Source organism: Culex pipiens, chromosome 1 (genome assembly GCF_016801865.2).
Source record: "Culex pipiens pallens isolate TS chromosome 1, TS_CPP_V2, whole genome shotgun sequence".
Lineage (NCBI taxonomy): Eukaryota > Metazoa > Arthropoda > Insecta > Diptera > Culicidae > Culex > Culex pipiens.
This window is the reverse complement of record NC_068937.1, coordinates 93,032,607-93,054,083: the sequence shown is the minus strand read 5'-3', so window position 1 is coordinate 93,054,083 and position 21,477 is coordinate 93,032,607. Positions and strand designations below refer to the sequence as shown.

Below are 21,477 nucleotides of genomic sequence, written 5' to 3'. Positions count from 1 at the left end.
TGAAAAAGAAAGTGATGTTCAAGGCTCATTTTTAGTCTTTGACAAGTCAATTTAAACTCAAGGGTTAAAAGTTACAGCCAAAAAAGATGAAAATTACAAACTTGAATAGCCAGATAAGGCGCATGCCATATTTAAGCGCCAAATTGCATTCCAAAGAGGACACAAGCTCAAAAAAAAAATCTCAGGGGTATAATTTTCAAGGTAAAAGTGTAAGGTACGACCCTAACGAAATTTAAAAATTGTCCATGTAATTTTGCACGCTGAATCAAAAATCAAAATGTCGATTTATGGTCATTTTTTGTGTTTCTATGTAGGTAATTTTCTACCAACTCACACGAAATCGGGAAATGTTGCCCCGACCTCTATTCGATTTGCGTGAAACGTTGTCCAAAGGGGTAACTTTTGTTCCTGATCACGAATCCGAGGTCCGGTTTTTCGATGTCTCGCGACGGAGAGGTGGTACGACCCCTGCAATTTTTGAACATGCAAAAAAAGACATGTGATTCGAAAATTTGCAGGGACTTTTATGTAAAATTGGACGCCCGATTTGATTGCGTATCCAAAATTCAGAAAAATACGTACTTTTCATCGAAAAAAAAAACACCAAAAAATTTAAAATCTCTGCCATTTTTCGTTACTAAACTATTTTTTTGAACATGTCATTTTAAGGGAAATTTAATGTTCTTTTCGAACCTACATAACCCGTATGTTCAAAAATTGAAGGTCCGTTACGAGATATAAAAAAAGAACCTCGGATTCGTGATCAAGGCCAAAAGTTACACCTTAGGACAAAGTTTCACGCCAATCGAAGAGGGGTCGGGGCAACTGCTGCGTGAGTTGGTGGAGAATGACCCATGTAAATTTATCGTATAACCCAAGAATCACAAGAAGCAAACTACATCACCTCAAAAGTATTGAAAATGCATATCAGACATTTATGCAAAAAATGGGCAGTTAAAATAAATCAAAAAATAAAAATGAAATATTAAGTACAACAATTGCCAACGCACCCGACCATCCCTCCTGCAAATATTAGTGTTCGATATAATTCCCATGCATCCGCACCGTTTCGCGCTTTTCCCGCTCCCGCTAGTTCATATACTTAGATCAGCTCATACTTACTATCAAGACCACCAACCACCCACCCAACCGCCAACCAGTTTCGTTCTACGCTATCTCTCTCCTAGCCGATGCTGTGTCTGTGTACTCAGCTGTGAACCTCAGCGAACACACAGCACCAGCCCTGTTGTGGAGACTAGCCAGAAAATCGCTGGTTCGCGGTTCAGTCTAGTTCCGATTTTGCTGCGATTAAGACGCGCCCCGTTCTAGCAGCTCTAGCTAAGCCAAACTCTGACGTCACGATTCGAGTGGATCCGTAATCCACACCGCTTCTACTGCACCTCTCCTCCTCAGTGGATCGCGTTCATTCATTTGAGGATGGTGAACAACCGCGCGCGCGTTTTTTTCTCAAATTAAGTTGTCTCATAAAAATTAGCGTCAGTTATTTGTGACATAAAAAAAAACTTTAAAATAAATTGAATCACAGTTCCACACCAGAAACAAGAAAAACTAATAAAGTGCTGACAGTTGAGTAATCAACTTCGAAAAAAAAGAGTCAGAAAGAAAACAGATCAGAAAACGAGCATAAATTTGCACAACCATAATTCGTGGATTATAAACCAGCTCAAAACAGAGCGACTTAGTTGGCAGTGAAAAATGATCTAAAACGTTAGAGAAGCACAAAAAATAAAAAAATAAACAGGCAAAGTCGTCGATCATCGATGAGTGCTGGAACGAGAAACTGTAGCTGAAGCGCCAAGGAAAACAGGAAGATACAAAGTGAAAAGTGTGGTGTAAAATCGTTTCCCAGCCACGGCGAAATGGTGTGGAAATTAGCGACGAATTTTCTACTCGGTGAGAGATTAGAGATATTTCGAAAATGCAGTTGAGAGGACATATGGATTTCTAGTTGAAAAAAAAAATGTTTATGATTTTTTTCCAGAAAAATATATTTTAAAACCATCACGTAGACCAAATCGATTTTTTTTTAAATATTTTCTAATAAATGAATTAAAAAATAATCACCAACCAATTAAAATTAAAATATAGGGGAGAGTGGGGAGACTTGATCCCCTTTTCTTGTATCGCACATAACTCTGTCAATTTCTCACAAAACTATAAACTTTTTGCATGAATTGAAAGCTTAAACATTCATCTATGTTTGGCTAATAAGGGTATTTCATCAGATGAACTCTTCGAATCATGCCAAGCGTTTTAAAAAAATATTTTAAACCGGCATTTTCAAAATGTTAGGGGTAACTTGATCCCCCTTTCAACATTTTGAAGAAATCTTAAGCAAAATGTTCCTTATTCATCCAAACATTTAATTTTCTATAAGTTACAACAATTTCACATAAAACCTGTACATTTGTGTTCAAAATATAACAAGTTTAGTATGTAAAATATTTAAAAACTTAAAATATAATTTTGTAGACCAAAATTAAGCATGTTTACAATAGCTGGAAATTTTTTGTTTACAAAACTTTTGAAAAAAGGTTCTAACTGCAGTAAGTTCTGTACAACTATACTAAAGGAAACTATGTATAAAACCCAGCCCAATTAATTAATCTTGAAGCTGATTCCAGTGACTGTAAAAATCAAGGATCAAGTCTCCCTTAACGCACTTTTTTAAACAATTGATTGTAAAAATAGTATGACGATAAATTTAACATCAAATGCGTAAGGGGTTTGGAGTTGATAAGTTTATCAAACAATTCATGTATAAAAAATATTTTTGTGAATAATTTTTGAGTGTTTTCTATACATATCAAAACAAAGAAAAAAAGATCTCTTGGAAGTTTTTTGCAGGTCGTTTTAGAAAAATGTGTGTAACTCATTCTAAAATTTTTTTAATTTTTTTCTTTGTTTTCTACAATGAGTTTTAGTTAATTTCGCACAACTTTCTAGAACAAAGCTAATTGTTTTACCCATATGCTGACGAGATACAGGCTTGGGATCAAGTGTCCCCGGGGATCAAGTCTCCCCACTCTCCCCTATAAAATTAAAATATTTGGTCATTGAAATTTGTATTCAAATTGGATAAATTTCAATCTTGAGATTTTCAGCGGAAAAGACGTGAAACCTTTAGAGGAAATACACTCAACCCCCAGTGGTTGGTCACCTTTTCGTTTGACACTTTTTTAGTTTTTAGTGTTGGTTGGTCAAAGTCAAACTAAAAAGTGACGAACTGTCACTTTTACACGGCGCTCACGCACACTATTAAAACAAACGTTTGGTAGTGTGTGTGAACTCCGTGTAAAAGGGGTGTCAAACTAAAAAGTGACCCCGTTCGTTTGACAACAATTGCTGTCAAACCATCGGGGTTTCAGTGTAGCTTCAGCTTTTGAAAATGTTTGACAGTATCTAATCTGTAATCATGGCTTAAGCATTTTACGAGAATTTACTTAAACATTAAAAACGGTTCGTTTTAATACCTCAGCTAATTTTTATTCACATTTCTGTTCTTTTGAATATAAATATTTTCAAGCAATTACCATTTACCTACCCAGATTTAAAGTATATTTATTTTAAATTTAAGGGTTGAGTTGGATGATCAAAAATTGCAAATTAGGTAAAAAGTTGCAGAGATATCGATAAAACCGCCCGGGAAGCACTAAGAAAAACTCATTTTTCTATTTTTCGATTCTTTGAGCGGCTTTTTCTTAATAATGTATTGTCCATTTGTCCAAAGTCGAACAATAAACACAGGTAATAAGTGGCTTTTGTATGAAAACAGTGTATTTTACTTTCCGATAGCAAATTTGATTTTTCAGGAAAAAATTAGAATTAAAAAGATGTTTCTGATTTTAAAACTTTTAAACAATATTTTTGCAAGTTTGAGCAATTTATTACTTTTTTTAATGTTTAATTCCCTAGAATTTTGCAACTGTTTTAAAATATTTTTAAGTTTGTATTTTTTGTTACAATTTAACCTGGTCCATGCCATTCCCTATGTCGAAAGAAGCCATTATTGCAACAACTTTTCGGGCTTGTCATACAAAATGAGTTTGTGAATTTTCGAAAATCTGTACTTTTGCAAAGCAATTTTCTACTTGCGAAAAATTGTAGGTTGAGATAAGGACTTTTCAGAATGAAAGTTAAACGGAAAACAAATTTCCTCTATTTTTTTAATTGGCTTTTTGTCCCTATAAGTTCAATTAATTTTTTTTATTTTTTTTATATTATTTAATGAACTAAAAATGCATCTTTTTTTCTGGAGATTTGGATGGTTTAAAATTGTGTTGTTTTTTTTTGAAAAAAAAAGATTTTAAATACAGTGCAACAAATTTTCATAAATCAAATTTAGATACAAAATCAAATTTTAAATCGAAAATGACTTTGCTTACTGATAAAGGGCACCGTTTTTAATTTTTAATTATTTTGGGATTTTATTTGAATTTTTTTCAGCTTTTAGCAATCCAAAATAACTTTAAGAACGAAAAGCACCCCTCTAAAAATATAGTTTCGAAAGGCCGAGCAAATTCCAATAAATTTTCATATTTTGACTTTGTTGATCGGACATTTTCTTAGTTCTCAGTTTCAACTGGCTATTTCTCGGAAGTAATTGGTCCCATTTTCCACTTTTGTGAAAATTTCTGATAATTTCAATAAAAATAATTTTGAAATTTTAAAATCTAACCCAAAATTTTAAAATTTTCAAAACAAGTGTAGAAACGTTTTCCAAAAGGTTAATCTTATTTCTAGAAAATTGAAATTGTTTTGATAGAAAAAAGGTGCAGGTGGTTATGTTACACATGACCAATATGACAAAGAACTTTACAACAGGCTCTTAACATTTACAATCCCGACTCGATTATGCGAAGTCTCGATTATCTGAAGGTTTGTATGGTACATTTCAAAACATTCAATATTACGCTCAATTGAAATGCAAGTCTTAATTACACAATTTTCAATTTATTTCTTAAGAAAAGATCATAAGGTTTCACAATTTATTAATTTTTCGACATTGGATCATTAGTTGCTAAGATACTGGCTATTGATTTTTTTTACTAAAATTTCCAATTTTGTATTTTTTTTTTGGTTTTGTCCCCTAAAACAAATTAAACAAAAAAAAATGAATAAAAAATATAGATTTGAGGAAATTGAAAAACAAAATTCGTGTACCTATTTTTTTGTGAATAGTCCTTATCAATACAGTCCAGACTCGATTATCCGAAGGTTTGTATGGGACTTCGAATAATCGGATCACGAAAAAAATATATTTTTTTTTCTACTTTGAACATCAAACTCGAGTTCTGCGACCCCATTTTAGTCAAATTTGAATATTTGATTGCCTTTTAAATTGAAAAATGCAATTTTTCAATATGTTATCACCGCCATTTTGGGTGCCATCTTGGATTTAAACATTCTTAATCATTTTAGAGTAGTTTATGGGTCATACTTAAGCTAACGAAAAAAATATTTTTTTCGTGGTTCGATTATCCGAAGTGAAATTTTTCCAAGGCCTTCGGAAAATTGAGTCTGGACTGTACATCTATATAGCTGTCAAACACATTTTATTCTTTATAAAAAGCCAAAATTTGTCATTTTTATCTCCTTATAACGATTAAAAATTAAAAAAACTTTAAAGTAACCAACAAAGTTTCAAGCCCTCATTCCAAGATCTGTTCTCATCCAGAAATCAAACTGGAAGCTCACCGTGAACAACTTCAAACCGTCGTGGGCTCAAATTTTGGCGACCATTTCCTCGATCGAATAGAGTCGGCTACCTCTTTTGAGTTCTCGTGTAGGTATCATAACCTAACCTCGTCATGGCATGCTTTATACCGCGTGCGCGCGCGTAGGGGGAGATCCCCTACACGTTGGCAAAGATCTCTGTGAACTGAAATTCCACTTCTCGCAGGCAGTAGAAAAGGGCGATCGCGTCGCGCCAAGTTCAAGTTCAGCCCGGCGATGAATGCCAATTTGGACGTGCGGGCGCGCGGCGTCTTGTTTATATACGGGGAGAGGGAATTGCTTGATTGGCCTGTTTGGGTTGTTCTAATTTATTTTTATTTTATTTACTTTTTTTTTGTTTATAATGCTAAACGCTTTGCAGCGTCACGGTGGTTGTCACAGACAAGTAGAACTTGAAGATTTTTTTTAAGGATCAATAATTCAACTTTTTTCTTAAATAAGACAAGTTTTTTGAAAGTTAAATTTCATAAATTTTTTAAGAGTATTTCATCTGCTTGTCTGTGACAGTGCGGTGAGTTTCGAAATTTAAATACAAACACACTTGAGTTTGCCGAGTTCTGTAGTTCTGCTGAAGTTATGTAAGTGAAATTTACTTTATAGGCAACCGATCAAGTGGTCGGATCTGGTCTCTGAAGGCGTTGCTTGCAAGTTGCTGTTGTCAAGAACAACCCCCTAAGTGGCCCCTCTAATGTTTACTCTCGATTTCCGCTCGACGGAAGCTGGAAGGCTTGTTGTAATCCACACTTGTCGTTCCAGAACGTCAACGTTGACACTGTTTCTTAAAAGTTGAAATTACTCATCTATCCTATCACCTTACTTTGAATCATTTTTTTTCCTCTTCTGTGAAACATTCCAACGATTACTTCATGATTAACGGCTCGATTGAAGGTTTGCACAGAGGAAATATAATTGGATTTAATTAATCTTAACGGCCATGAGTGACCCCTCTGGCATCTGGAATCGATCTCGCGATTTTTTTCTTCTTCAAATAAACTCGGACCCTCAGTTTGAAAAATATATACTTTTTAAGAACTTTTATTAGTCCTAAATATTCGGAATATCAGAACCTTGTGAAGTTTAGAATTGAAGTTGGTGAATTCTATCTTGAAATTTAATTTTTGTTGGAAAAATTCACTCTAAACGTGCTATATTTATGCCAAAAGAATACAGCTTGAACACGATCATCCATTTCCAACATTGTATGGACCCACCCAGCAAACTGTCAATATTTAGCATCAACTTTTTTAAGTATTTCAAGTGAAAAAAAATGATAAATGAATCATAGAAAAAAAATATTTGAAAAAAAATTTAAAGCCAGGCTAGGACACTCTTGCATAACCGTTACTAAAACATCGCCAGTCGGTAATCTACACACATTGGGAATATAAACTCACTTTCTTCGTTTCTGACTTGCCACCGTCTTGCCGACCGAAAAACCGCAATGACGCAATTCTCGGGGCGTGTGCTTCCCCTGCAGAGGATGGAGGAGGCACCAGAGTGATTTTCCGTTGATTTTTCCCGCGAAATTCACCCTCCAGCCGTTTGCTGGCCTCCCCACTCCTCGTTGTTGGCCATATCGGCGATCGATTTCGTGTGGTCAATTAAATTTAGAAAATTGCCTTCACGCCACGAGATTCTACGGCAAGCGCGGGTTTTCATTACGCGGGAGTTGTTGATGATTTTTCAATGATTATGTTAAGGCGGGAACACTGTGATGGGAACACGATTTTGTTGAATTTGTGATTTCAGAACCCGGAAAACTTCAACTATGTACTGCTCAATTTGTTTTTCATGTCGTGTTGATCAGCTCAAGGATGAAAAAAACTTTTTTAATGGTATTGAACATGTATTGAAACCTACAATCGTCACATTTTGCATATGGGTAATTCTCCGCCAAATCACACAGCAGTTGCCCCGACCCCTCTTCGATTTGCGTGAAACTTTGTCCTAAGGGGTAACTTTTGTCCCTGATCACGAATCCGAGGTCCGTTTTTTGATATCTCGTGACGGAGGGCGGTACGACCCCTTTCATTTTTGAACATGCGAAAAAAGAGGTGTTTTTCAATAATTTGCAGCCTGAAACGGTGATGAGATAGAAATTTGGTGTCAAAGGGACTTTTATGTAAAATTAGACGCCCGATTTGATGGCTCACTCAGAATTCCGAAAAAACGTTTTCATCGAAAAAAACACTAAAAAAGTTTTAAAAATTCTCCCATTTTCCGTTACTCGACAGTAAAAAATTTTGGAACATGTCATTTTATGGGAAATTTAATGTACTTTTCGAATCTACATTGACCCAGAAGGGTCATTTTTTCATTTAGAACAAAATTTTTCATTTTAAAATTTCGTGTTAAAATTTCGTGTTCACCCCTCCGTGTACGCACGAGTGCAAGCAGCAGTCAAGTGCTCAGTGCTCCATCGTTTTTTCGAAATTTTTCGCCGTAATTTACCGTGATTAGCCGCGAGTTTGCTCCACCAGCATGCCAAGGGCCGGCCGTGGCCGTGGCAGTTCGAGTGCGGCCTCGAAAAACCCGCGAAGTTCGTCTACCGGCCGTGTGCAAAAAGGTAAACAAAACAACGCCGTGTCGACCGCCATCGCGCAGGGGAGAGTGAGCGCAGAAGGAATCGACAAAAAGTTACTACATCCCGGATATGTTCCGAGATCACCAGTGCGAACCCGTTCCGGTACCTCCGGTGCCACGACCAGTGGCACATCAACATCCGCCAACATCCCCATCAGGAACGAGTTCCAGATGCTGAGCGACGATGAAGAAAACAACAACAACAACACCGACGGTAGCAGCACTACCGACGACGACGACGACGATGATGGTTGTGCACGGAAAAAAGTGCCGACGTCAAAAAAGAACAACTCTCCAGCGGAACGTAGACCACCTCCAATTTTTGTTTTGGACACGTTGGCGGACGATGTTGACGAGTTGCTGGAAGGCCTCGGATATTGTCTGAAAATCGGTAAGTCGACAGTGCAAGTGATTACACTGAGCAAAAAGGATTTCGACCTGGTGTTTGAAGAATTGAAGCGTAGCAACTTCAACTTCTACACATTCAACCCCGAGAAGCCCCCTGTTAAGGTCGTCTTGCAGGGTTATCAAGACCGTCCGGTCACCGACCTGAAGAAACACCTTTCGGACGCCGGAATAAAGCCACGGGAGATAAAAGTGCTCTCGCGCAAGACAACGGTAACGGGTGTGCACACTCTGTACCTGTTGTACTTCGACCGCGGCACCGTCAAGATCCAAGACCTGCGGCGGACTAAGACATTGGACGGTTTTTGGGTAAACTGGCGGTTTTACTCCAAGAACCCGACGGACGTAGCGCAATGCCACCGTTGCCAGAAATTCGGCCACGGCTCGCGGAACTGCAACCTCCGGCCCCGCTGCGTGAAGTGCGGTGAATCACACCTCTCCGAGGCGTGCGCACTGCCACTAAAGGTGGACTTGGGGGACAAGGCAGAGCAAACCAAGGCGCGCATTAAGTGCGCGAACTGTGACGGCAACTATACTGGCAATTACCGCGGATGCGTTGCGCGCAAGGCCTACCTCGAGGAGCAGGAAAAGAGGAAGAAGAAAGCCCACCCTCCTCAGCGAAGAACGAGCGCAGCCGTTCCTGCAGCTGGACAGCCTACGGTTCCAGCGGACAACCCAGCGATCCCTCCTGGATGGGGGCGTTCGTTTGCCAGCGTGGTCGCTGCCGGTAGCGGCGATGCGGCCCAGCAAGGAGTCACCGGGGAAGATCTCTTTACCCTGCCGGAGTTCTTTGCTCTCGCGGGGGAGATGATGACGCGGTTTCGGAGCTGCCGTAACAAGGCGGAGCAATTTCTGGCCCTCGGGGAGCTGATGATCAAGCACATCTATAACTGATTATTTTTGTCTGTGATCTAGTTTTAAGCTTTCTCTTTATCTATCCTTTTCCCATTGCACTTTCTGTAAGTTTTTTGAAAACTTTTTCTTACTCTTGTCTATTCCATAGTTATAAGTAATAATTTTTCGATTGAATTACGATGTAAAACACAGCTGAAAGAACTCCAAAACTCTGTTATATACCTAAATGAACTCATTGTAACTTGGATTATTCACAAATAAAACCGAATTGAATTGCATTGAAAATTTCGTGTTTTTTCTAACTTAGCAGGGTTATTTTTTAGAGTGTAACAATGTTCTACAAAGTTGTAGAGCAGACAATTAAAAAAAAATTGATATGTAAACATAAGGGGTTTGCTTATAAACATCACGAGTTATCGCGATTTTACGAAAAAAAATTTTGAAAAAGTTGGTCGTCATCGATCATGGCCGTTCATGGTCACCCGCGACAGACACGGACGACGAAACAAAGAGAAACGCAAAAAGTAAAATTTTCAAAACTTTTTTTCGTAAAATCGCGATAACTCGTGATGTTTATAAGCAAACCCCTTATGTCTATATATCAAAATTTTTGTTATGTCTGCTCTACAACTTTGTAGAACATTGTTACACTCTAAAAAATAATCCTGCAAAGTTAGAAAAAACACGAAAATTTAAAATGAAAAATTTTGTTCTAAATGAAAAACTGACCCTTCTGGGTCAATGTAGATTCGAAAAGTACATTAAATTTCCCATAAAATGACATGTTCCAAAATTTTGTACTGTCGAATAACGGAAAATGGGAGAATTTTTAAAACTTTTTTAGTGTTTTTTTCGATAAAAAATACGTTTTTTCGGAATTCTGAGTACGCCATCAAATCGGGCGTTTAATTTTACATAAAAGTCCCTTTGACATCAAATTTCTATCTCATCACAGTTTTAGGCTGCAAATTATTGAAAAACACCTCTTTTCCCGATTTCGTGTGAGTTGGTAGAGAATTACCCATATTTGTTTACATTTTAATCACCAATTCAATCAACCAAAGGTTCATAGTTTCTACTCTTTATACTTTGTTGTAAATGTTATTTAAATTTGTTTTCAAAACAATGACAAATATATGACGTAAACTATAGGGTACTTGAAAGTTGGGTCAGTAGTCAGAACAGTTATCCCTTCTCTATAGTTGGTAAAATAGGGAGAGAATACAACGTGGCTTTTGAAATTTCAGATTAAAGTGTAATGACTGATGAGTAGCGTGGTTCACGGATATATGAAAAAGACGAAAGTTTTTAATTCCGAACGCATCAACCGGATTTTTCAAGCACTATACTGCCGTTCTACGCATAATTGTCCCATGTCATTTTTGGTCGATTCTGACTTTTTTTCATTTTTAGGTTTAGTTTGACGTTTACTTTTCGAAAAACACATAAAATCTAGTACTTTGTTCGGAAACTCATTGAAAACAACACCAAGTCTGTTTGTCCCATCGTTGAACTTCTACGCATAATTGTCCCACCAAGTATTTTATTTCACGAAATTATCAGTTTTACGACGTATTGTGTCTTGTTTACCTATTGCATAGCAAGAGGATTACAAATAAGAGTGATATACTGCTATCTGGGATGATTAGGGACTTGTGGGGTGAATAGGGACCCACGGGACAATTATGCGTAGAAACACAAAAAACGGACGAAAAATTTCAATCGCGTTTTTCTCAGTTGCACTTTTTTGAACATGGGACAATTATGCGTAGAACGGCAGTATAGTCCCAGAAAAAACGAAGTTGACTTTATAGCTGTCGGCCACCATTGCTAGTACCAACCACTAGTGTCTTCCTTTTTATCTACAAGGACTTCGCCGCCCTGGGCTCCTAAGTGTATGAAAGTATGGCACGGAGCGACGGCGCCGAATACCCATATTTACACAAAGAATTTTAGAGCGCCCGCCGCGGGATTCGAACCGGCGACCTCTGGATTGTGAGTCCAGTGCGCGGTCCGATTGATCCACACGGGCGGGAGTACCAGAAGCTAGCCTGAAAATTTTTGCTCATTTGGTTAAGGTATTGTTGCTCCAGTTTTGATCTGAAGTTGAAATGGATTTCAATTAATTTAATTAATATATTTTTCACTTTTTAACTGGTCTTCTAGATAGTTTTCCTCAACCCGATAATTTTGTAGAAAATCTCAAAGCGCTAGGAAATGTTTCCGAAAGGATATAGGTTAATTTTTTGAGCATATTTTGAAGTTTTGCCAAAAAAAGTAAACTCCAAACAACATTTGTACTTTTTCGAAATCAATTCATAGCGCATTGCAGTGTTCTACAAAGTTGTTCTTCAGATCAAAACCTATAAGAACTCGAAGAATAGGAAAATTTGATAGGATTTTGGGAAACTTTCTCTGAGAAGATGTAAAAAGTTATAATTCTCCATAGTAAATAAATTTATGTTTCATACTAACTTCAGATCAAAACTGAAGCAACTAAACTTTAGCCAAACGAGCTCAGCTTCTGGCGTCATAGTACTTTAAAATTCCGGTTGATGCGTTTGAAATTGAACATTTTTGTATTTTTCATATATCTGTGAACCACGTTACTGATGAGGCTATTACTTATTTTATTCAAAGTTTTTGTTTTTACAACCATATTTGCAAACATTTTGATTCAGTAACTCCAATTACAGTAATGCTACTGTTGAAAATATAAAAAATATTAATAAATAAACAAAATTTTTCCTTAACTGCTACGTTTTTTCCAATATTTTATCTCAATGTCAAAAAATTAATGATATATATATATATGTTAAAAATCTTGAAAAATAGATTGGTACTGGTCTGTTCCACCGGAGACTCCGAAAAAGGATCAACTTTGCCCATTTGTACCTGAACATCTAGTTTTTTTTCATCTCCTAATGTACTTTATACAAATTACGACAATGTTATTTGCAACAAATTTTGACAGATTGTTGCAGAGTAAAGTTTGTAAATTTTGTAATGAAATGACAATAACTTCCTTGATTGCACCACTGTTAAAAAAAAATACTGTGTTCGTAAAACCCATAAAAAAAATTAAAATTTCTCTTCATTTATTGAAACTTTTTTTGTAAATTCGCAAAACCTTATGATCATCGTCATTTTTTTAATTTTCTGATCTACCGTATCGGTGACATTGGGTCTGGGGGTGAGATTGGATCATACATAAATGCTGAAATTTATAGGTGGGTAAAACCGCTCTTTTTTAGGAGCCGCTCATTTTCGCTCGCTCATTATAATGAGCGGCTCTTTTGAAAGGCTCTTTTGTTCTGTTTCAAAATTTTGATAAAAAAGCTATTTTGAAGAATGGGGTGATCTTTATATTTTTTTTTCATTGGATTTTTATAAACTATTACAACAAAAAAAAACAAAAAACGAGGAGATTCGTTTGAAACTCTTGGCGGTATCTATGTCAAGATTTCTACTCGAACCTAAACGTTCGAATGTTTGGAAGGGGAGAGCACCCAAACTTAAATCTAAGATATTGAAGAAAATTGCTATTAATTTTACGAAATTGCGTTTACATCTGCTTAAATTAAACAAATGCTGATATTTTATTTTGAGAAAATATTCTGCTCAGTTTTCAAAATGTTAAGAAATAGCTCCGTTTTAACCTGCCTTTTTAATTTACAGAACTCGGAAAAGTACACCGTGGGATAATTTTTTAAAATTGGCATTATTTATAGGCATTGAAATATTCGAAATTACATTCTCAACTCTCAAGAAAAAAAATTAATACTACAATATGTTGTTAATTCAATGGATTTTATTCTTTGACCTGTTTTTTCAAAAGTTCGGAGTTTAAAAAAGAACCGCGGCTCTTTTTTGTGAGCCATGGATTGTTCGCTCTTTTTAGTGAACCGGCTCTTTGAGCGGATTGCTCCTTTTCTGCCCACCTCTACTGAAATGTTTATGACCCAATCTCACCCCCAGACCCAATGTCACTACTGGTACATTTTAAAAATAATTAAAAAATCGTGCAATGTTACAACAAAACCTTTCGTTCTAAAATGTTTTTTTTTTTAAATCAAAAATTACCCGTGAGTTATTGCAGATTCTTAATGAGCATTAAATTTGGCATCTAAAGGCATGTTCCACTATTTTAAAGTTGAATAACGAAAAATGGCAAAGGTTTAAACACTGATTTTGTAATTTTTTGATAGCAAAATGATGTATTTTTCTTCAAATCACCAAATTATCACCAATTCAAGCAGCTCATTGGGGCATTTTTTCTATTTCGTGTTAGTTGGCAGAGAATTACCCAGACCCAGATATTAAATTTAGAACAAAAAGGTTGTTGAATCTAACACAGAATTAATAATTTCGTCCAATTGGAATGATTTTAGGAAAGATTTCAGCAAATTTGTATAAGCAAATCACGCAATCCCAAACGTTGGAATTATAATTTTTCAGCAAAACGATCGGGGTAACTCAAAGCCAAAAAAATCCATATCTTTCATATAAACATTTAAACGATGACCTCATTTAAAAAAAATATTCAATTCTCATTTATAAAAGAAAATTGAAAATGATCTGCGCTAAACACAATTTTTATGAAATCTTGCCACAGTTGACTTTTGTGATTACCTTAAAAAAAAACTTAAAATTTTGGAAACATCATCTGTTTACTGCCCATAATTGAAAATTCGGCTATTATGCCAAATCAAGTATTCCGAGAAAAACGCGTTTTAGTGTTTGTGACAAAATCTCCGTCAAGGCAATTTCCCATAAGAGTGGCATATTAGCCGTTTGTTTTTTCGCATTGGCAGCCAAGTCTAAGCACTATTTCAGTAAAATTCAAGTTCCAGAAGATGCGTTGGAACATCCTCTACCTCCTGGTGCTAATGTCTCGTTTTTGCCAAAAGTGGATATTAGCCGTTTTTTCAATGGTGGGCAGTTTAATCAAATATTTCTTTAATAATTTTATACAGTCCAGACTCGATTATCCGAAGGTCTTGGCAAAATTTCACTTCGTTGTCTTATTTTTGATTCTTGACCTCTAAACTACTCTAAAATGATTTAAAATTTATAAATCCAAGATGGCGGCCAAAATGGCAGGAATGAAATCTTCAAAAAATAAATTTTCTAATTTAATCGGCATTCATCGTTTCAAATTTGACTAAAATAGGACTACAGAACTCGAATTTGATGTTAAAAGTAAGAAAATATAGAAACGATTTTTTTTGTTCGTGATTCGATTAACCGAAGTCCCGAAGAACTTCGGATAATCGAGGCTTCGGATAATCGAGTCTGGACTGTAATTTTGTTTTTTTTTTTGTGACTTCATAACTGAAATAATTCCCTCATATTCGGAACTGTTTGCAGATCGGACATATTTGAAAAATCATAGAAAATGTATTATTGAGCATTATAAAATGATTCGCATCTACCTTCATTTGAAAACTTTTCTTGTGACCATTCGAATGATGTATCGATTGTCTGTTAATTTCAACGTTTTATATCAAATTTTTGAACCAAAACATTGACCCTTGAAATCCACAACTTTGAAACACTTTTTTTGCAGATGTAAACAAACTTAGGATCTTTCCTAGAGTGCACTGTTTTTACAAAGTCATGCATTCAAGGTTTGAAATCAATGAAACTAAAGTTTTGTATGCCTCCATGATGTTGTGCTAATTTGTGTGTGAAATCATCAGTTTTAACGTGTTCCACAATTGTGGGTGGTACAATAACATACCACAATTATGGAACAGGCTATTTGGAGGCAGTGTGTTGCTGCTCTTGGTAAAATTGTCTTTGAATGCAGAATTTTGTTAAAAGCAAATCATATACCTTTTCTCAGTAACAAAGACAAAAAGAACTACTTTAAATAGCAAGAGAATGGTCCTGAATCATTTCACAAATTAAATGAATTCTATGAAAATAATTTATATGAGACCAAATCTGAGTGCTTTGAATGAGAGTACAAAAGTGAAAAAAAAATCATATCAATAGTTTTTGAAATTATGCATTTATTGAAAAAATATCGCTTTATCATATCGTGATCTTTGAATCTGTTTTATAAATTTAATTTTAATTAAAATTCATAAAAAAATAAAAGGTTTTTTTTTAAGGGGTTACATACATGTAGAAAATCTCAATATTTCATTTTGACACGAATGCCACATTATGGTAAAGTGTCAATAATAAACTATAATAATAATAATCAATATTTCATAATTACGAATATTTATTAAATCCTTTACAAAGATGAATTCCAATCACTCCTGAAAGTTTCATGGAGATATGTCGTGATTTAAGTGAGTAGAAGACGATTTAAGTTTAAAATTTTGCCATGTGCAAAGCTGACTGTCAAACTTTGTGAGCGTTTTTCTCGGAACACCGAGTTGATTTCCGGGTGCCACGATATCTCGAGATGGGATGGACCTAATTGGCTGAAATTTGGGGTGAAGACTCTCAAGACATATTTAAAATCGGCCTTCGTCATGCACACGGGACCAGTTTAGAGAGTCTTCACCAAAATTTTGAGCCGATTTGGTCAAAGCAGTGTTGAGATATCGTGGCACCCGTTTTTTGAAACTGCTAACTTCAAATAACTATATCTCGGCAATGATACAACCAAATGTGTTCAAATTTATTTTATTGATAGATGAAAATGTATATTTTAATGCCCTGAAAACAGATTTAAAAAAAGTTTAAGCGTGTGCTCAAACCAACCTCTGAATTTTTTGCCGATTTACATGTATGTAACCCCTTAAGCAACTACAAATCCAAAGATAGAACCCTCAATCCCAAAAAAAGGTCCAACAGGTACCTCCTTTCCCAAGGACACCCCATTCCCAGCCCGTTACAACACGTGTGACCTCGCCAAAATCTTATCCACACAATGTTTTTGCTAGGGCCCCAACTCCTTGTATGTCCCATTTTTGGTTGGGGGGAGTCAGCACCGGTGCGGGGCCCGCAAAACGGATGGCCTCTGGCGCCAGTGATTCTAGCCTCGTAAAACTCTCTTGGCTGGTTGGTGTTTGCTATCTTGCTGTAAATGTCATGACGACATCCTAGAAGCGAAAAAATAGTTGGGACACTGTCTAGAAATGGGGGGAGAGGGGCTGATATTGGGGGTGGCTCCACTTGGGTTCCACATTTAATTTATTGATTCCATTTGGACGATTGGGTTTGGGGAGGGGGGGGAGCTTTGGGACATGTAATCTTCGTGGGAAAATGACGACCGTCCCCAAGACGGCGGGGCTTAGGACAGTCCTGGCTGGAGTTGGGAAAGGGTATGGAGATAATTGACTTTTATTATGCAGCCATGATTGGCAAAATATTTTGATGAGATGCTCGAAATTACCATGGAAATCAAGCTGGTTGTAATTTGTAGATTTGATACTTCTGTTTGAAGATAGCCATCACTCTGTGATGGAGTTTGCAATATTGACAGAGTTCAAAGAGTTGACAGAATTGACAGATTTGACAGAATTGATAGAGTTGACAGAGTTGACAGAATTGACAGCGCTGACAGAGTTGACAGAATTGACTGAGTTCACAGATATACTTAACACAACTTAGAGCAAACTACATGATGAAGTTTGAAACAAAAAAAATCTAGAATTAATAAAGCAATACAATCATCCCTTACCATCTATCAAAATCCGCCATAATGAAAATGGCCAATCCAATTACTTCCCATCAGAATGTGATGTAATAAATCACACTAATTATGGTTGCGGATTGGCCTTCCTCCCCGACATGACTGGCTTTTACTGAGCATTCCGAAAGGGGCACACCCACGAAATATCTTCGTAAAAACCAACCGCGCTATGCCATCTGCATTCTGAGTCGGTGTCCTAATGGCGTCACCGATCCGCCCGGATTCTCCTTCATGTATCGATTTCAAGGCCGCGCTTCCGGCCAGATGTGAACCGCTTCTTCACACACATGCTCCGCGCGCGCGCTCGGACTCCGCAAAAACAATCCAACTAATGGCTTTGAGTTTGAAGCTGACCGGATTTGTTTACTTTCCAGAGCGTCCAGGCTGCAAACGGTTGCAGTGATTCCAAGTAAAGCAATCCGCTGAAAAGGGATCATTGTTTCCCCCCGAGTCGACTTGGTGGCGGCGTCCAGACTCTTTTAACCTCCAAATGGTGTCAGTAGGGCAGCAGCCGATTTGACAGCCCGTTAAGTCGTTTGATGTTCGATTTATTAACGATCGGCTTTGTTTTCCTGGAATTTAGAGAATGTTAGCGATTCCGTTCTGGTTTTCATCCCTATCGTCTGAGAAGCTCCGCTTCGAAAACGGTTTGCCGCACGCGACGACGTCGTGTCGTGTTTGTAAACAAACAAGACCGCCGACGCGACGCGCCGGCTGTCACAAAGAAAAGAAACAAACCACTTTCTGTGATTCCAAGTTGGCGCGCGTGACACTGCGCTTGCCGAAATGTCAGTTGGCACGAAACGAGCTCATCTTCGTTTTGATCAAGTAGGTCGTGGTTTTGACAGGTGGGAAGAGGGAAGAGATGGGGGGGGGGGGGTTTAATATTTATATCCACAAACATGTGACATTCCTGGGCACTGCACTTAGTGTGTGTGTGCGCGAGTTCACATTGACATTGATCTTATACTCACCTAGAACGTGAATTCCGCGGTGCGGTTAAGCGACTTGTGACGCACTTAATTGCGATGCGCCGACAGATTCTTCGTTTCATTCCCGTGATTTATTGATTTGATTCGAGGGGCGGTTCGAATTGCTTCAGTTCGCTGGATTTGTAACGAAAAGACTGAAGGATGAAATTTAAAAGAATACTTCTTCAAATTTAGGATTATTCAACAAACCTATTTATCAGCGTCATTTGACATTACGTTACCTACATGTTTATAGACATTGAACTGCCAAGGCAAGGTCATTCAACATTTACGTACTTTACCAACCGCTAACTGTCAAAATTTGAGCATTGAACTTGATAAACAAATTTGCAAATCAGGAATATCACGATTTCACACTACCAAATCAATCCCATCCGCGGACCCCCAATCGCTGCGATCTGCATTTTAATATTCACGACCAGCCTCCAACCAGCAACCGATGTCGAATTGACACTTCACCAAAGTAGGCGCTGGTTGTGCATTTCCAATGCGCGTCGCACGTGCTCGTACGTGATGTACCGCAGCGCCATCGTTGATCGATCCGCCAATAAATCGCGTTGCACCAAATTACGCGGCCAACTTCGATGAATAGACCAAACACAATGCACTCGATTCTTCCCGAGCGTCACGTTGAACTTTGTCTGTAAAACAGCGCAGCTGATGATCCCCGCGGGGCAAACGCCCCGACTGATCGCGCGATGACTAATGGTCGCGTCTATGTTTTCTAATTTGCAGCCTCAACGCTGTTGGCACTGGTCCCAGCGGATGCCGCCAATGGCCAGCAGCAGCACCAACAGCGGGGACCACGCCGTGCCAAATGTCTAAATCAGGATCGGATACAGGTACGGGACGTGGCGTCTAGCAGATTGATCAATTGTTGACTAATTTGGGGGGTGTTTCTTTGTTTCGTAGCTGTACGATGGTCATGACAAAGTTCTACACCAACGGCTGCAGTCCATCCGTAACGAGATGCGGACCAGGCCTTCGACGCAGAGTACCGAGGTGGACGCGTACCTGGTGACGTCCTACGACGAGCACATGTCGGATAATTTGATGGAGGCCGACCAACGGTTGAAGTTCTTGAGCGGGTTTAGCGGGAACTCTGGGGAAGCTGTTGTTACGGGGAAGTCCGCTGCGCTGTGGGTTGACGCGAGGTTCTACGATCAAGCTGATCATGAGGTGAACTGCGACTGGAAGATCTTCCGGCGGGGGGAACATCCAACGATTGGGGAGTGGATTATGAACGAACTCCCAGGGGATTCCCGAGTCGGTGCCGATCCTCACTTCGTTCCGCACTCGCTGTGGATCAACCTGGACCGTCAACTCAACTCGGAGTTTATCAAACTTGTTAAGCTGCACCGCAACCTGGTGGACCTCGTCTGGGGATCGCGACGCCCGCTGCCTCGATCCGGCTCCGTCAAGGTTCACCCGATGTGGCTCGCCGGCGATTCCTGGGACGCCAAGGTCAACCGGTTGCGCTCGAACCTCACTGCGATGCGATGCGACGCCATGATCATAACCTCGCTCACCGAGGTAGCGTACATCCTGAACGTTCGCGGAAGCGACATCCCGTACACACCGGTCTTCAAGGCGTACCTGCTGATCAGCAACCGCGAGATCATCCTGTACACCAACAAGACGCGCATCAATGTCGGGTTGGTCAACCACCTCAAGTCGCACAGCTGTCACAACGAGTACTGCGTTCAGTAAGCCTCAAGGCCTTTCACAAACCCGTCCATAGATTCTAACCTCAAAATCTCCCCCCTGAACAGACTCAAAGAGTACCAGGACGTGTGGCGGGACCTGCGCACCCTGTCCCAGCACTGGAAGCGCATCCTGGTGCCGACGGCGGCCGTTTTCGACATGGGAGCGTCGGAGGCGATCCACGGAGCGATTCCTCGCGAGCTAGTTCTGGACCGACCCTCACCGGTTATCTTCATGCGGGCGCAGAAGAACGAGGTCGAGAAGCAGGGTATGAAGAAGGCCCACATCCGGGATGGAGCGGCGATGTGCGAGGTGTTGAGCTTTCTGGAAGATCGGGTGAGTAGACGCAAATCAACTAACTCTGATCTCAAACCTAACCTTAAACTCGCAGTTCCTCGCCGGCGATCACTTCACGGAGCTGTCGCTGTCGCGCGAGGTCGACCGGCGGCGCAAGATCCAGGACCTGAACGAGGGCGTGTCGTTCCGGACGATTGTGGCGTTCGGACCGCACAGCGCCATCCCGCACTACAGCTCGAGCAACCGAACGAACGTGGAAATCACCGAGTTCAGCACGGTGCTGATCGACTCGGGTGGTCAGTACCAGGACGGGACGACCGATGTCAGCCGGACGGTTCATTTGGGCGAGCCTACGCCGGAGCAGATTAGGGCGTACACGAATGTGCTGATTGGAATGATCCGGTTGTCGGTGTTGACGTTCCCGGAGAACTTGAAACCGGCCGAGTTGGATGCGTTGGCGCGGGGACCGGTTTGGGGAGATATGAACGACTATCCGCATGGGACTGGGCACGGGATTGGGTCTTATCTTTCCGTGCATGAATGTAAGTATTAACTGTTGTTCTTCTTCAAAAAACTGACCGCAATCTTTGTTTCAGCTCCAATCAGCATTTCGTACACCTCCAAGCAACGCTACGGCTTCAAGGAAGGCTACTTCTTCTCCAACGGTAAGACCTTCAAACGGTAAGATCTTCAACTCTCAACATCTACTTGATATTCCACAGAACCTGGATACTACAAGAGCGGCGACTTCGGAATCCGACTTGAGAACGTACTAGAGGTGCTCGACACCGGAAAGGTTCACCCCTCCGGGGCCAAGTTCCTCTCCTTCCAAGACGTAACGCTGGTTCCGTTTGAGCCCAAAATGATCGACCGGTCTTTGCTGAGTGCCCCAGAGGTAATCACAACCTTCAAACCTTCACAACCTCAAACTTACAAACTCTTCCAAAATACCCAGGTCAAATGGATCAACGACTACAACGCCCGCATTCGCACCCTGGTCGGGGAGGAGCTCAAGCGGAAGCAAAAGATGGACGCGTTCTACTGGATGATGAACAAGACGCGGAACGTGCCCGAGTACCGATCGGACGCGGACAGCGCGGCCCGGCACGTTTCACTTAACCTGCAAATCGTAACACTCGCGATCAGTGCCGCGATCGCGAGTTTGTTGCTGATGGTGTCCTAATCAACGCTGACTTAAAACATTTTATCTCTTATTATCCCATTTCT

General features: G+C 39.3%; 1 protein-coding gene across 1 annotated transcript; it reads left to right on the top strand.

Moving 5' to 3' along the window:
- Positions 1-1,284: 1,284 nt before the first annotated feature.
- On the top strand, positions 1,285-21,477 carry LOC120424504 (xaa-Pro aminopeptidase ApepP). The gene is made up of 8 exons (XM_039588655.2): positions 1,285-1,914; positions 18,985-19,091; positions 19,162-19,955; positions 20,022-20,289; positions 20,345-20,792; positions 20,847-20,915; positions 20,973-21,145; positions 21,206-21,477. The coding sequence occupies exons 1-8, from the start codon at positions 1,881-1,883 to the stop codon at positions 21,431-21,433; spliced, it is 2,121 nt and encodes a 706-aa protein (XP_039444589.1). The 5' UTR covers positions 1,285-1,880; the 3' UTR covers positions 21,434-21,477.

What these genes read in the sequence shown, in the direction of transcription:
- LOC120424504 (XM_039588655.2), top strand. Translation starts at nt 1,881, where the DNA reads ATGGTGTGGAAATTAGCGACGAATTTTCTACTCG. An exon ending in CACAACGAGTACTGCGTTCA is followed by an intron (nt 19,956 to 20,021) that starts GTAAGCCTCAAG and finishes CCCCCTGAACAG; the next exon opens with ACTCAAAGAGTACCAGGACG. An exon ending in TTATCTTTCCGTGCATGAAT is followed by an intron (nt 20,793 to 20,846) that starts GTAAGTATTAAC and finishes TCTTTGTTTCAG; the next exon opens with CTCCAATCAGCATTTCGTAC.